The following is a 14,423-nucleotide window of genomic DNA, read 5'->3' as shown; positions in this document are numbered from 1 at the left end:
TAATCTGCTGTAGAATTCTAAACTCTCTAATATTCAAAGTTGTGTTTAAACCGGAGGTCTCATTAGTCTCATTAGGGGATGTGGAAACTGCCACATTGAAAAAAAAGTCATGATTGTCAGTCTATCGAAAGCTAATGTTTTTAGGCAAACGTATAAAAGGGTGTGCCCCTCATCACACATTTTTCTTCGAAAATACCGCCACGATACTGCATGACTTCTGAGGTGTCAATGGAAGCTGTCTTCAAGCACTGGTCTCAGATCAGTTTAACAGTCCTCATGGTGAAGGTCAGGATGAATAGTAACCTGATCTTAGACCAGTGCATAGTGATAACTTGTCCATTTAGTGAATGTGAGGGCTGTCTCCTGGTTTAGCCCATGTGACTGTACCCTATACTGGTGCTGCGGCTGTTAATGGTGGGGGGGTTCTCATCCCAAGTCTCTGTGCACTTTTACAGAAGTATTTCTCTCTTTGTTTCTTCTCTTCTTCCCTCTTATATTAATTTTTACAGGCTGGACGGTATACCACCAAACGTCAGAGAGAGTGACCTATAAATCTAGTAGCAAACCACGTGCTAGATTCCTCAGTGGACCTGTGTCTCTGTCCATCTGTTTGTATTTGTTATTTTCTACTTTTCTCACTCATCTCATCCCTCTCTTCTCTTTATTTCACTTCTATCGACCAGACTGTTTTTTTTGTGTTTTAGATAGTGGATCCTCCCCTCCCCTCCCCCTCCGTGTCCCCCAACACAAGCATATGTCAGCTATTTTGTATGTCCTCGTAGCTTTCTCCCCCTCAGCCCTAAGTTGTTCTGGGTTTAGACATCCCTCCATGCAAACGCTTTGTGCACTGCTTCTGGCTTTAAACAGACTCCAAAAGCATAGTGTATGTCATAAAGCTCATCTTCTCCAAAGATTGGCTATGCTAGACCCGAAACCTGAGAGAGTGTGTTTGTCCGCCAAAGCTTTTGTATCCTATGTGTGTTTTAATTTACTCACTTCCTTAATTGTGAGGCGCTTCAGCTCAAGTCTACAACCCCTCTGTATACCAAGACTAAAGCCAGCTCTCCCCTGATAGCCCCGCCAGGTTCCATAGAGGCTTGCTGTGGTAGAGGAGGTGCCTCTTTCTCAGTCTCTCATGTTTGGACTGGGATGACGTGCATGGTGCAGACAGGCGGGGGGGCAGGGCACTGTTGGAGACTGGCTCCTGCAAAAAGGCCGTATCATCAATACGATCTACTTCTGTCTACTCCTTCTCCTGCATGTCTTGATATGCGCTGACTCTGATGTGCTCAGGCTATAGTATCTCTGTGCTCTTTGGTTCAGATTTTTGGGGTTCCTTTATTATGTTTCACAGGTATTCTTGTACTTACTGGTAGTTGAACTGTTCTATGTTTAGAAATGAGCTTCAGGGATCTCGTTACTCTACTACTTACAGCATGGATCATTCACTAATTTGTGTGTCTACTCATTTAAAATGATTATATGCAAACAGTATAGTTTTACTTTCAACATTGCCATCCATTGTAACGTTTAACATACCATGTACAAACTGAAGTAAAAGGAGCCTGAAATATTGACAGTATTACTGAAACAATGACTTATTCCAAGTACGTTTTTAAAGGAACGTTCTAGACATGAAAATAGGACATGACAGGGTTACTAGGACCATATAATAGGAAGGTCTGAGTGACCTATGACAGTGTTGACATGCCCCACCTTTCTGTGGTCTTCACCAAACCCCCTGTACTGGACTGTGCGCCAGCATACCCAGGGCCTAGGCTTCTCTTTGTTTTCTAGGCCTCATACATTTTCTTTTCTTTTGGAGTGACAGCACAATTTAAAAGAGTCTTTCCCCCACTCCCATGACTTCTCACTGATTTTATACCCCCTTCTCCTCCTCCTCTCCTTTTTTCCTCTTGTCTCTCTCCCTAACTGATTTGATAGCTGTGTGTGGCTTTTCAGCAGCTTGTCCACAGACCTGCAGTGTGTCCCGGCCTAACTGTTTCTGTCTCTGTGCTGTTTTACCGTCTTATAGGGTCCACACTGAAACGACTATGTCTAGGCAAAGAGCGCAGTAGTAGTAACTATCTCATTTACTTTCTTCTTTCTCTGTCTACTTCGCTCTCTTTTTCTCTCTTTTGGCATGAGCAGCCTTGGTTAATATTCACGTGTTGAGTTTGGCAGTCTGAAAAAAACATGCCAGGTGTTGTTGGAAAGGTGTTTGGGCTTTGTTGCACGAGGAGTGTCACCTTCATGAATTTATTTTATTCTGTTTTTTTGTTAGTGCATGGCGGTGTTTGTCCTAAATGTCTGAGTGCTGAATAATGTGACATGTGGTTGTTTGTATTAGCATTAATGGTTTCTGTTTGTCTTACTGTGGTGGTGGAAGGGGGTTGGTTGGGTGGGTTGTTGTGATTCAACCATGCTGTAATCCTTTGGCTGCTAGGTTTGAGAACCTACACATTTGCTGACCAGTTGAATGAGATCACATGTCAAATACACATTTTTGTCAGCTGATCTTTCTCCACAAAACAATTACCACTCAAAGTGACATTTTAAGGTCCACTTTTAGTTGACCTGTTTTATATTTGAATAAATATGCAGTCTCTATAGAGGCTGATGGTGGTTGAAGTGCCATAGATAACTGTGAAAGGCCTAACCACAGCCAATCGATTCCATCGGAAGGGTCTAACTGGGCAGAGTTTACAAATCTTTCTGTGTTCTAGGGTCTTCTCACGGCGCCAGTGCGACTCAGACGGCATCCAATCAGCAACAGCCAGCAGCTGTCCCCAATCCTTTGCCATCTCCTCAACCAATGACGGTGCTAGCTCAGGCCCAGACAAACAACAGCAACAACAAGAAACCAGGTACTTTCACGGACGACCTGCACAAGCTGGTAGATGATTGGACGAAGGAGACGCTGGCGGCCACACAGCCGCGGCCCTCTCTGAACCAGATAAAACAGCAAAGACGCATGCAGGACCTGGAGGGTCTAGCCGCGCCCCTGGGAGGAGCCACGCAGGAGGTAACTGGCACAGAGAAACACATCAAAAGTCTAAAGACTATCACCAGTCTGAAACACTTTTGGGAGTTGCATCCCTTCTCGCTCTCTTTACCTGATCATGTGAAAATCAGTTGACAGAAGTCCGTGTAATGTTAAACATCCCCTCTGGTTCTTCCAGGTGAGATGTCCCATCCCTCCAAATAAGTTCCAGCTGCCTTTGTCGTGCCCGCTGACAGCTGCTTTAGGCCCAGCCATGCCCACTGCCCTGAGCTCCAACCCCTCTGCCATGCTCCAGCCCGGGTACATGGTACCAGCAGGCCCCTACGGAGGGGTGGTGCCCAGCCCCCTATACCCCCAGCAGTGGTCTGGTATGCCCAGCCCTGTGGGGATGATGGGGGCAGCGGGAGGGATTACCTACCCCACCATGGCCAACCCAGGGGTGCAGGCCTACCCCCTGACCCTGCACAGCCCTGAGAACGTCCCCAACACCAGGACTACCTAAAGTGACAACTAGCACCCCTCTGCACCCACTAAACCCCTATCTTACCCCATCGCCCCTGATGCTCAACAGACTGCCCCCAGATGTTCCCCTCTATCCCAGCACACTCACATCAGAACTGCCTGACTAACACATTTTAACTAATCCTGTGTTGCTATCCTAACTCCACTCTGTCCCCCCTGGTTCTCACTCCAGGGTTACAATTGTAACGAAATCAAACTCTTAAAAACTTTTAATAGAGTGATGGGCTGAAAAATAGAGTAAAGTAGGGCCCACACAATTAAATGCTCCAACAAATGGCTTATGGGTCATTCCACCTCAAAGCACAAGAAAGATGATTTTGACACCCACCATCTGATTGTGCTGAAATATTTTCTGTAGTTAGAAACCTGATATTAGCATTCCTGAAAATGTTTTTTGAGATATAATTTGATCCCTGAGAAATTAAGCTAATTGCACAAAAATGTGCCATTTTAAACGTATATGATTCATATAATCTTCAATAAAAATAGTACCTAACATCTGATTTGGACCATAATTCTTCATGACAATTAGTAAGACATGGTATACAATAAAATGATCAAAAGCCACCCACGGGCCCATGTGAATCTGGTGACAGCTTTTTCCCCTTTTCACAGAAATTAGCCTTTTTGAAGCCTCTTGCATTGTTTGAATTTTATATTGCTTTTTTTTTTTTACATTTAACCTTTACTTAACGAGGCAAGTCAGTTAAGAACAAAATCTTATTTACATTGACGGCCTACTGGGGAACAGTGGGTTAACTGCCTTGTTCAGACCGACAGATTTTTACCTTGTCAGCTCGGGGATCCTTTCGGTTACTGGCCCAACGCTATAACCACTAGGTTACCTGCCGCCCCATTTACCATCGATTTAGTGTGAAAGTACTCTGTTTTTCCCACTAGATGCCACTGTTTCTGCTACTGCCACACCCTTTAATCAATTTTGCTGGTCTCTTGTCTTTTATTAAATGGATCACAACATTTTCTTTAACTTTTTGTAGAAAACCAATAGCTTTTGCTCATGATGAAAATAAATTGTATGGAAATCCTCACAATTCAAGCAAAGTCCTCCATTACAGTAATTGTTAGTCCTTCTCTTAATCTGTGTCCAGGAAACAGCCCCTCTGTGTGTGGTTTATTCTGTTAAAAAAACGTTTAAGATTAGGTCATTCCTGTTGAACAAGCAAACCATTAGGCTACAGCAGTTCTAATGGTTTCAATGTCATGGTCTCGAATGGTCTTTAATGGTGAAAGTCCTAAACATAGTGTTTTGTAATTGTAAATGTCACTTATCACACTACATAGAGATGTTTTCTAAAAGTTGAATTTTTTTAACATAAGTGCAATGGTTTAATATTTTATTTTATTGGGATTGTCACATTTGCATCACCAGCCAATTTCTCAAGTTTTGGGCTTGTAGGAAAGGTCTTCATATTGCACCATAAGGACAGGCCTCTCAGGGGGCTGCCATTTGTTGGACTATTCAAGAAGAGTTATAGGTTGAAGCATTAGGTTTCTAAGAGAAGGACAAACTGAATTGCTTTCATGGAGGACTGGCTTGAAGCATGACCACACAATCTATTTTCATCATGAGCTGTTTTTGTTCTACCCAAAGTTGCAAAAGAAAATGTTGTGATCCATTTAATAAACACGAGAAACCAGCAAAATTAATAAAGGGTATGGCAGTAGCAGGAACAGCGGCATCTAGTGGGAAAATGCTGGTACTTTCACATTTTGTGGTAAGTAATACAAGCTACTTCAATGGCTAATTTCTCTGAACAGATTCACAAGGAATACATTACATGGGATGAAGAAGCAATAATCCAAGCCGCAGCTCCATACTACTTGTCATTCATAGAGAACTGATACTGTATACTTGTTGTTGGGGTGAGATTGGTGTGGGGGGTCTGTGGGTGACCATGTTATTGGATTCCTCATGTCTTACTCAATGATAGATAGAAGTTTGGTCCAAATCGGATGTTGGGTACTATATGTATTGAATATTACGTGAATCCTATCAATTTTAAAGGGCTAATTTGAGTGCAATCAATTTCCTTAATTTCTCAGAGATCATTTTTTATTAACAAAATAGTGTTGCGGGTATACTAATCTTATCGGTTTCTAACTGTAGAAAGTATTTCAGAACAATCTGGGATGATGGGTGTCATGGCTTGCTGAAATGACATGGAACGACTCTTATGTGTTGGAGCATCTGGTCCCTACTTGACTGTACTACTCACCCCCTCCAGTGTTTCTATATGCAGGATAATCCTGCTCCACTCTTCTCAGATTGTGGTTTGATGCTTTATTAAAGAGCAACACACGTGTAAATAGCCTGTGAGCTTGTAAATATCCAGTGTGCGTGTCAATATACTTTATACAGCACCGGGAGTTTTCCTGTGTGTATGTATACGTGTGTACAGTATAAATGTTCTGTGTGTGTCTGAGTACCTACTGCTTTTAGCTTTGGTCTTGTCTAAACTCACAGCCATACTTTAGAATATCAGCGGTCACAAATGTGATGTTTTCACCAAATCCATCATAAACGATAAGTAGTCATGTTTTCAGATTGATTTTTATCGTTTACTAATGTTTTGTCAACCTTAAAACACTACATTAGAAATCAAAATTCAATGGTTTAAGATGATGGGGCAGGAGACCTGTATTTTCTGGAGTTCTCTGGAGTGTAGTGCCTTGAACATTGATTTTTCTGTCCGCATTTTCTTTCCGCAACCAAGAGATTTTATTTCGCGGTGGCTTTGTGTCTTGTTTTTTTTTCTTCTTGGTTTACAATTGAATGCCCTTGTAGCACTGCACTATTAACACAGTATATTCTTTTATTCAAGTAATAAAATCATGTTTTTAATCTTTGTTTACTCCCCACCCCTGTGACATTTAGAACCATGAATCACTCATTGGGCAGTGGGTAGTGTCCTAGGCATAGTTAGAATTCTTAGAATTAGCGTTCCCCAGTGGGTGGACTAATTTAATTTTCATTCTATATTTATAGAATGAGGGGAACCCGTAGTGTCCAGCTCAGAATGTAGCAGAGGCAGGTTTGCCAAGCAAGACTTAGTGCAATTTCACCTATCCACCTAGCTTTCGTAGCGGCCTTCCCACAAGCCTTACCCAGGAACCTGCAACAGGAGCTAGTTTCTTTTGTTGCCGTTTAGTTGAACCTAAGTTACAAATCACATTGAAAACGATAACAGCAGTTACAACTGCTAAATATTTTCTGTTGGGGCAAGAACATGGTTCTCCTTTTATTAGGCACATTATGGGACTTCTTTAGTGCAATCACCAGTTATTATTTACTTGTCTAAATTATTGCCATTGTTTTATGTTTCTTAAGCTTGATTTTGATGCTGCTAGTGTGTCTGAGGTGGATCCACTGTAAGTATGAAAGGGGAGTTGATGTGTGTTTTATCTGCACACATGATGATACAGTGGAGTCCCTCCAGTAATAAAAACTTTGTCAGAGGGTGAGTTGTTTTCTCAATGAGATTATGTTCATGTCAAGCAGTGTTATTATATTGCCTTGTTGAAATGAATAAATTATGTATCATTTCCCAGGTGGTTATTGATGATAGCCTTGCTTTTCTGTATTGTTTTGAGTGTTTGATTTCTCTGTTCAGAATGAAGCATGTAAACTCCAGATGGATACTTGATTTGCACAACATGCCGAGTGCTCTAACTATAGCCCATAATATCAGTTCCAACACACCTATACATAATGAGGTTAACCTTCCCGCCCCTTATCCTCCTGACCACTGAAGAGCATGTCTGTTATTTTCCATACAGCCGTGATTATCATTACTATACAGCCATTTAGAAATGTCACAGCCACCACCACACCAGTGAAAGGTTGCAGCACCCCAGTCCTGCCAAGCTGTGAATTGTACAGTTTTCCTGTCATTAATATATTTTGTTTAACTGTTTTGGGATTTCACGTCAGGGGATATTATTCCATCAATTCGGTTTGAATTGGACTTTTTATAGGATATAATGCAGAGTTGTCTGCTTTTGTGAAATACTTGCAGTAGTAAGAGATTTCTGTTCTCTGTTACTCGTTGTATCTGACATTACTGCTACACCTCCCTGTCTGTTACACTTAGTGAGCAGATTTGGAAATAACTCTGTTCGAATATTCACTGGGAGACAACATTCAGATCCATAGAAACTGATCGTATAGAGCAGATGTGGTTCTCTGAGGAATAGAGAATAATGCCTGTTCTGATCATTGCATTTCTATCAGTTCTGAGTAACATTGCCTCATTGAATATGCCTGTAATTGTGGAAGGCTTGCACTAAAACTCTGTGTCGGATTGCTTCTGCCTGCTATGTATCACTAGATTACCTTACCAACCCAGTCAGCGCACTCATCACAGACTGTACATGTTTAAAGAGAAATAAACATTATTTTGTGCTTGATGTTGATGTCTCTCCTTTGTTCCTCAATAATCTAGATCTATTTAATATCTCTCATGCTATTTTTTTGTAAAGAATTAACCCATATTTCTGTACAGATGTGATCAATTATTGGGTTCCCTTCTTAACCTCCATTAACACTTTATTGGGGAAAGTGCACTATATTATGGACATTGCTTTTTTCCCCAGGTTTGTCCAACTGACACAACCCTTTCTCTCTGCATCGTGGAAACGGTTCCTGACGTTAAATATTTCAATTCCTAAATATCTTTCCTCCAGAAAAGTCTGATTTTTAAATTGTCCTCCAGTGAAAATTCAGCCCACCTCCACTTTTTGACAGCCTGACTTATTATGGTTTTAAGCGCCATGATAAAATTACAGTTATTACATTTGGCCTACATTACAACATTACTATTTTATAAGTGTCAAATTACCATAATGTATATATGATTGGCCATATTTTTATTTAATTAGGCAAGTCAGTTAAGGACTAAATTTACAATGACAGGCAAACCCAGACAACACTGGGCCAATTGTGCACCGCCCTATGGGACTCCCAAACACGGCTGGTTATGATACAGCCTGGAATCAAACCAGGGTCTGTAGTGACACCTCTAGCACTGAGATGCAGTGCCTTGGACTGCTGCGCCACTCGGGAGCCTATAATAAACATATTTTCCAAAAGACATAGCCTATAGTGACCAAATCAAAATCACATTTTATTTGTCACATACACATGGTTAGCAGATGTTAATGTGAGTGTAGCGAAATGCGTGTGCTTCTAGTTCCGTCCAATGAGTAATCTAACCTAACAATGAAAATGAAAATGTATACTGAACAAAAAGCTGCTGAGTATTTCTGGTTGTGATAACGCCCTTTTGTTGTGAAAAACTCATTCTGATTTGCTGGGCCTGGCTTCCCAGTGGGTGGACCTGGCTCCTAAGTGGGTGGGCCTATACCCTCCCGCCCCACCCATGGCTGTGCCCCTGCCCAGTCATGTTAAATACATAGATTAGAGCCGAATTCATTTATTTAATTTGACTAATTTCCTTCAATGACTCAGTAAATTCTTTGAAATTGTTGCATGTTGCATTTATATTTTTGTTCAGTACCTATTTGACTGTAGCACTATGATATTTAATAAATAATGTCCCTTTGCCAGGCTAGACTGATCAAATAATACATTTCAAAACTATCAGGCACGTGTGAACTGCTCTATGATTTTTCATATTCAAATTTATGGCGCAAACCCTCCTTTTATGATTCACGTTTCCATATTGGCAGATTCGCAAATGACACAAATAAATACGAAATGTAAAAAAAAAACATGATCTTAGACGTGTTAATACAATGTAATACAGCCTGTTTTATCCCCATGTTTTTCGTCTCTGGACATTCTTTAAAGTGCACATTTATCCAGATGTATATTAAAAGTTGCGAAACGGATCATTAGATTCGCCACATAGAAAAAGAACAACAAAAAGGAAGCGAATTAATGGTGAAAATGTGACGCCACTTGACTAGGCGTCCATCGAGTTTCAAAATTGCATCTTCCTCAAACACAAAAGAATGGTACACATCGAAATTAGGCCCTTATTTCGACAAAAGCACCAAAGAACAAATACTCTATTTGACGAAAGTGCCCACACGCGCCTGTGGCGTACAGCAGTGGCTGCCGCTTTTGTTCGTTGGAGTTCCTGAATTAATACCATCACAATGAAATAACTAGGATATTGTTCTGTTTTTAAACCATTTACCCCACATTTCTCATGATCATATTGGGTTTTATAGGATTAATACATCGATCTGCAATCGTCCCATTTACCGAGCTGGAGTGAGAAATTTTGCAGCACCCTAGCTTCCAGGAGCCCTGAGTAGTAAGTGTTTATTAATTCAGAGCTAGATTGGCTATGTATTCGTGGTGTCTACAGATAAATAGGCTTACATCCGTAAGGTATTTTATGAATTTTGTAAATTGTAATTATTTGTGCTTTGATTTTTGTTACAATTTGCTTTTCGAATCGTTTCAGATTCTTTAGCAAGATACGAAGACCCAGGATTCTGAGTGCCACCTTATCATAATGATTGTCTATTTATCCTTCCCTAGTAGTGAATGTAGAACTGTAGGTTTTTATTTAGTTACATGAATAGGTAGCGATCAGGTGACCACAGAGTGTTATATTGTAGTGGCTGATCAGGGTGAGGTCTAAACATTGTGGAGGGAAACATTGTAGCAAGCTGAATGTGTCCCATAACTGGAGCTGTCTGTTACAATGCATCACCTCGAGTTGTTGTAACCTATACGATTGGTTACAATGTTTCTCAGGCTTCTATAGATACAAAAGTATCATTTTGCTGAAAACTCCCAACAATAGTTGCAAGCTAGCTGCTACACATACCTTGGATCTTTGAGCAAGTGAATGGAACATGTCAGGAGATTGCGCTATCCAAATCATGGGCTAAACAAACAAAAAAAGATTATGTTGATTACTTTGCCATAGTTGTATATGGAACCTCAGGTAAATATTTTTATTCCCGTGAGAGTGGAGTCTATGTCCAGGTTTTTAGAAGTTTGCTTTTTGATTGATAGACAGCTTCTGGTTTTGAATCAACCTTGAAATGCATCTGTTATCTGTAATCCAACATTCCAAACGGTTGTCAAATCGAGCTGTCTAACTACCTTTCTTTTGTCTTCAGTTTAAGATTGAAATCTGTTTGATTTGAAAAGTAAGTGGTATGATGAGCAATATTGCAAGTAAAATGTCATTTGCAATAATTACAACTAGCAAGAAAAATGGATGCAGCTGTGCCATGGTAAAGTTGACAGCTCTCCAGCCACGTGCCTGCTGTTGACGGCCTTGTTTCCTTGAAATCTGCAAGAAAACATGGCATAGCTTTTAGGATTTCACAGGGCTGAAGGCAATGGACACATTCTGTATTGTTTCCAACATAGACTGATTACTTTATGGACATAATTACTACCCACTGGCATGTCTGTGTTTCAATAATGTTGGAGTCAGAGATGGCAAAAAGAAATAGGTGGAAAATTTACATCAGGGTGCATCATCTCCCCTCCTCTCTCCCTCTGTCTATCTGTCTCTGTGTGTCTCAGATGTAAGCTTGAACAGCTCCTGTCCCAGCAGTGGCCATCTGCACAATGGGGCTGGACTTTGATGTGAAGACTTTCTGCCACAACCTCCGGGCCACCAAGCCCCCTTACGAGTGCCCCGTGAAGACCTGTCGCAAGGTCTACAAGAGCTACAGCGGCATCGAGTACCACCTCTACCACTACGACCATGACAACCCAACGCCTGCGCAGGCCATGCCCCAGAAGAAGAGGAAGGGGCGCCCCCCTCGAGTGTCCCTGGTTGGGGACGGAGAGGGAGGGGTGGGAAAGGGAGGTGGGCTGGGGCTAGACGGGCAGGGAGCGTACACCCCGGGGAGTCCTAACCGGTCTGAGCGCTCCCACTCCCCAGGCAGGGAGACAATGACCTATGCCCAGGCCCAGCGCATGGTGGAGCTGGAGATCCATGGACGCATCCACCGCATCAGCATCTTTGAGAACATTGACGTGGTGTCGGAGGACGACAGCGGGGCCGAAGACCCTCCATCCTCAGGTGGAGGGGGATGTGGGGGAGGGGCGTGTAATGGGGGAGAAAGCGGGGGAGGAGGGAGTGAGGCAGGTGGCAACGGCAAGGACAGGCATGACACCCCTGCTGCTAACGCAGGGAAGGCCACATCTAAGTCTGGGAAGCACAAGAGTAAAGAGAAGAAGAAGGAGGTATCATCGCACCACCAAAGTGCTTCCTGTGGCCCGGTGGTCAAACTGCCTGAGGTGGTATACAGAGAGCTGGACCAAGAGAGGCCTGATGCACCCACAAGACATTCCTCCTACTACAGGTCAGTCACAGTACCACACGACACTCATCCTTCTACAGGTCAGTCACAGAACCACACGACACTCATCCTACTACAGGTCAGCCACAGTACCACATGGCACTCATTCTACTACAGGTCAGTTGCAGTACCACACGACACTCATCCTACTACAGGTCATTCACAGTACCACATGACACTCATCCTACCTCAGGTCAGTCACAGTACCATACGACACTCATCCTTCTTCATGTCAGTCACAGTACCACACGACTCTCGTCCTTCTACAGGTCAGTCACAGTACCTCACGACACTCATCCTACGACAGGTCAGTCGCAGTACAGCACGACACTCATCCTGCTACAGGTCAGTCACAGTACTACACGACACTCATCCTACTACAGGTCAGTCACAGTTACACACGACACTCATCCTACTACAGGTCAGTCACAGTACCACACGACACTCATCCTACTACAGGTCAGTCACAGTACTACACGACACTCATCCTACTACAGGTCAGTCACAGTACCACACGAAACTCATCCTAATACAGGTCAGTCACAGGACCACACGACACTCATCCTACTACAGGTCAGTCGCAGTACCACAAGACACTCATCATACTACAGGTCAGTCACAGTACCACACGAAACTCATCCTAATACAGGTCAGTCACAGTTCCACACGACATTCATCCTACTACAGGTCAGTCACAGTACCACAAGACACTCATCATACTACAGGTCAGTCACAGTACCACACGACACTCATCCTACTACAGGTCAGTCACAGTACCACACGGCACTCATCCTACTAATGGACAGTCAGTCACAGTACCACAAGACACTCATCCTACTACAGGTCAGTCGCAGTACCACAAGACACTCATCCTACTACAGGTCAGTCGCAGTACGACAAGACACTCATCCTACTACATGTCAGTCGCAGTACCACACCACACTCATCCTACTACAGGTCAGTCACAGTACTACACGACACTCATCCTACTACAGGTCAGTCACAGTACCACACGACACTCATCCTACTACAGGTCAGTCGCAGTACCACAAGACACTCATCCTACTACAGGTCAGTCGCAGTACGACAAGACACTCATCCTACTACAGGTCTGTCACAGTACTACACGACACTCCTCCTACTACAGGTCAGTCACAGTACCACACGACACTCATCCTACGACAGGTCAGTCGCAGTACAGCACGACACTCATCCTGCTACAGGTCAGTCACAGTACTACACGACACTCATCCTACTACAGGTCAGTCACAGTTACACACGACACTCATCCTACTACAGGTCAGTCACAGTACCACACGACACTCATCCTACTACAGGTCAGTCACAGTTACACACGACACTCATCCTACTACAGGTCAGTCACAGTACCACACGACACTCATCCTACTACAGGTCAGTCACAGTACTACACGACACTCATCCTACTACAGGTCAGTCACAGTACCACACGAAACTCATCCTAATACAGGTCAGTCACAGGACCACACGACACTCATCCTACTACAGGTCAGTCGCAGTACCACAAGACACTCATCATACTACAGGTCAGTCACAGTACCACACGACACTCATTCTAATACAGGTCAGTCACAGTTCCACACGACATTCATCCTACTACAGGTCAGTCACAGTACCACAAGACACTCATCCTACTACAGGTCAGTCACAGTACCACATGACACTCATCCTACTACAGGTCAGTCACAGTACCACACGACACTCATCCTACTACAGGTCAGTCACAGTACTACACGACACTCATCCTACTACAGGTCAGTCACAGTACCACACGACACTCATCCTTCTACTGGACAGTCAGTCACAGTACCACATGACACTCATCCTACTACAGGTCTGTCACAGTAACACATGACACTCATCCTACTACCGTTCAGTCACAGTACTACACGACACTCATCCTGCTACAGGTCAGTCACAGGACCACACGACACTCATCCTACTACAGGTCAGTCGCAGTACCACAAGACACTCACCCTACTACAGGTCAGTCGCAGTACCACAAGACACTCATTCTACTACAGGTCAGTCGCAGTACTACATGGCACTCATCCCACTACAGGTCAGTCAGTCACAGTACCACACGATACTCAACCTACTACAGGTCAGTCACAGTACCAAAAGACACTCGTCCTACTACACGTCAGTCGCAGTACCACACCACACTCATCCTACTACAGGTCAGTCGCAGTACTACATGGCACTCATCCCACTACAGGTCAGTCAGTCACAGTACCACACGACACTCAACCTACTACAGGTCAGTCACAGTACTACATGACACTCATCCTACTACAGGTAAGTCAGTCACAGTACCACACGACACTCATCCTACTACAGGTAAGTCAGTCACAGTACCACACGACACTCATCCTTCTACTGGACAGTCAGTCACAGTACCACATGACACTCATCCTACTACAGGTCTGTCACAGTAACACATGACACTCATCCTACTACCGTTCAGTCACAGTACTACACGACACTCATACTGCTACAGGTCAGTCACAGTACCACACGACACTCATCCTACTAC

The 14,423-nt window shown here is 43.3% G+C and overlaps 2 protein-coding genes across 9 annotated transcripts in view; both read left to right on the top strand.

Annotated features, from left to right (window-relative positions):
* Window positions 1–7,954, top strand: part of LOC112215744 (serine/threonine-protein kinase WNK2) — a 175,833-nt gene extending 167,879 nt beyond the window's left edge. For 5 of the 8 annotated variants that reach the window (XM_024375092.2, XM_042299216.1, XM_024375091.2 and 2 more), the window contains 4 exons: window positions 510–608; window positions 2,036–2,080; window positions 2,727–3,025; window positions 3,183–7,954. In XM_024375092.2, the coding sequence (XP_024230860.1) occupies window positions 510–608; window positions 2,036–2,080; window positions 2,727–3,025; window positions 3,183–3,506 (767 nt within the window). In that variant the 3' untranslated portion in view covers window positions 3,507–7,954. The remainder of the gene's footprint in view (window positions 1–509; window positions 609–2,035; window positions 2,081–2,726; window positions 3,026–3,182) is intronic. The other 3 variants (XM_024375089.2, XM_024375087.2, XM_024375090.2) reach the window with 3 other exon arrangements.
* Window positions 7,955–10,154: 2,200 nt separating this feature from the next.
* Window positions 10,155–14,423, top strand: part of LOC112215743 (peregrin-like) — a 52,884-nt gene continuing 48,615 nt past the window's right edge. Inside the window, 2 exon segments of the mRNA XM_042299215.1 lie at window positions 10,155–10,470; window positions 11,064–11,851. Coding sequence (XP_042155149.1) covers window positions 11,109–11,851 — 743 coding nt within the window. The 5' untranslated portion in view covers window positions 10,155–10,470; window positions 11,064–11,108.

The sequence above is a fragment of the Oncorhynchus tshawytscha genome, linkage group LG16 (assembly GCF_018296145.1).
Source record: "Oncorhynchus tshawytscha isolate Ot180627B linkage group LG16, Otsh_v2.0, whole genome shotgun sequence".
Lineage (NCBI taxonomy): Eukaryota > Metazoa > Chordata > Actinopteri > Salmoniformes > Salmonidae > Oncorhynchus > Oncorhynchus tshawytscha.
Note: the sequence above shows the minus strand (reverse complement) of the source record. Positions and strands in the feature narration are given on the sequence as shown.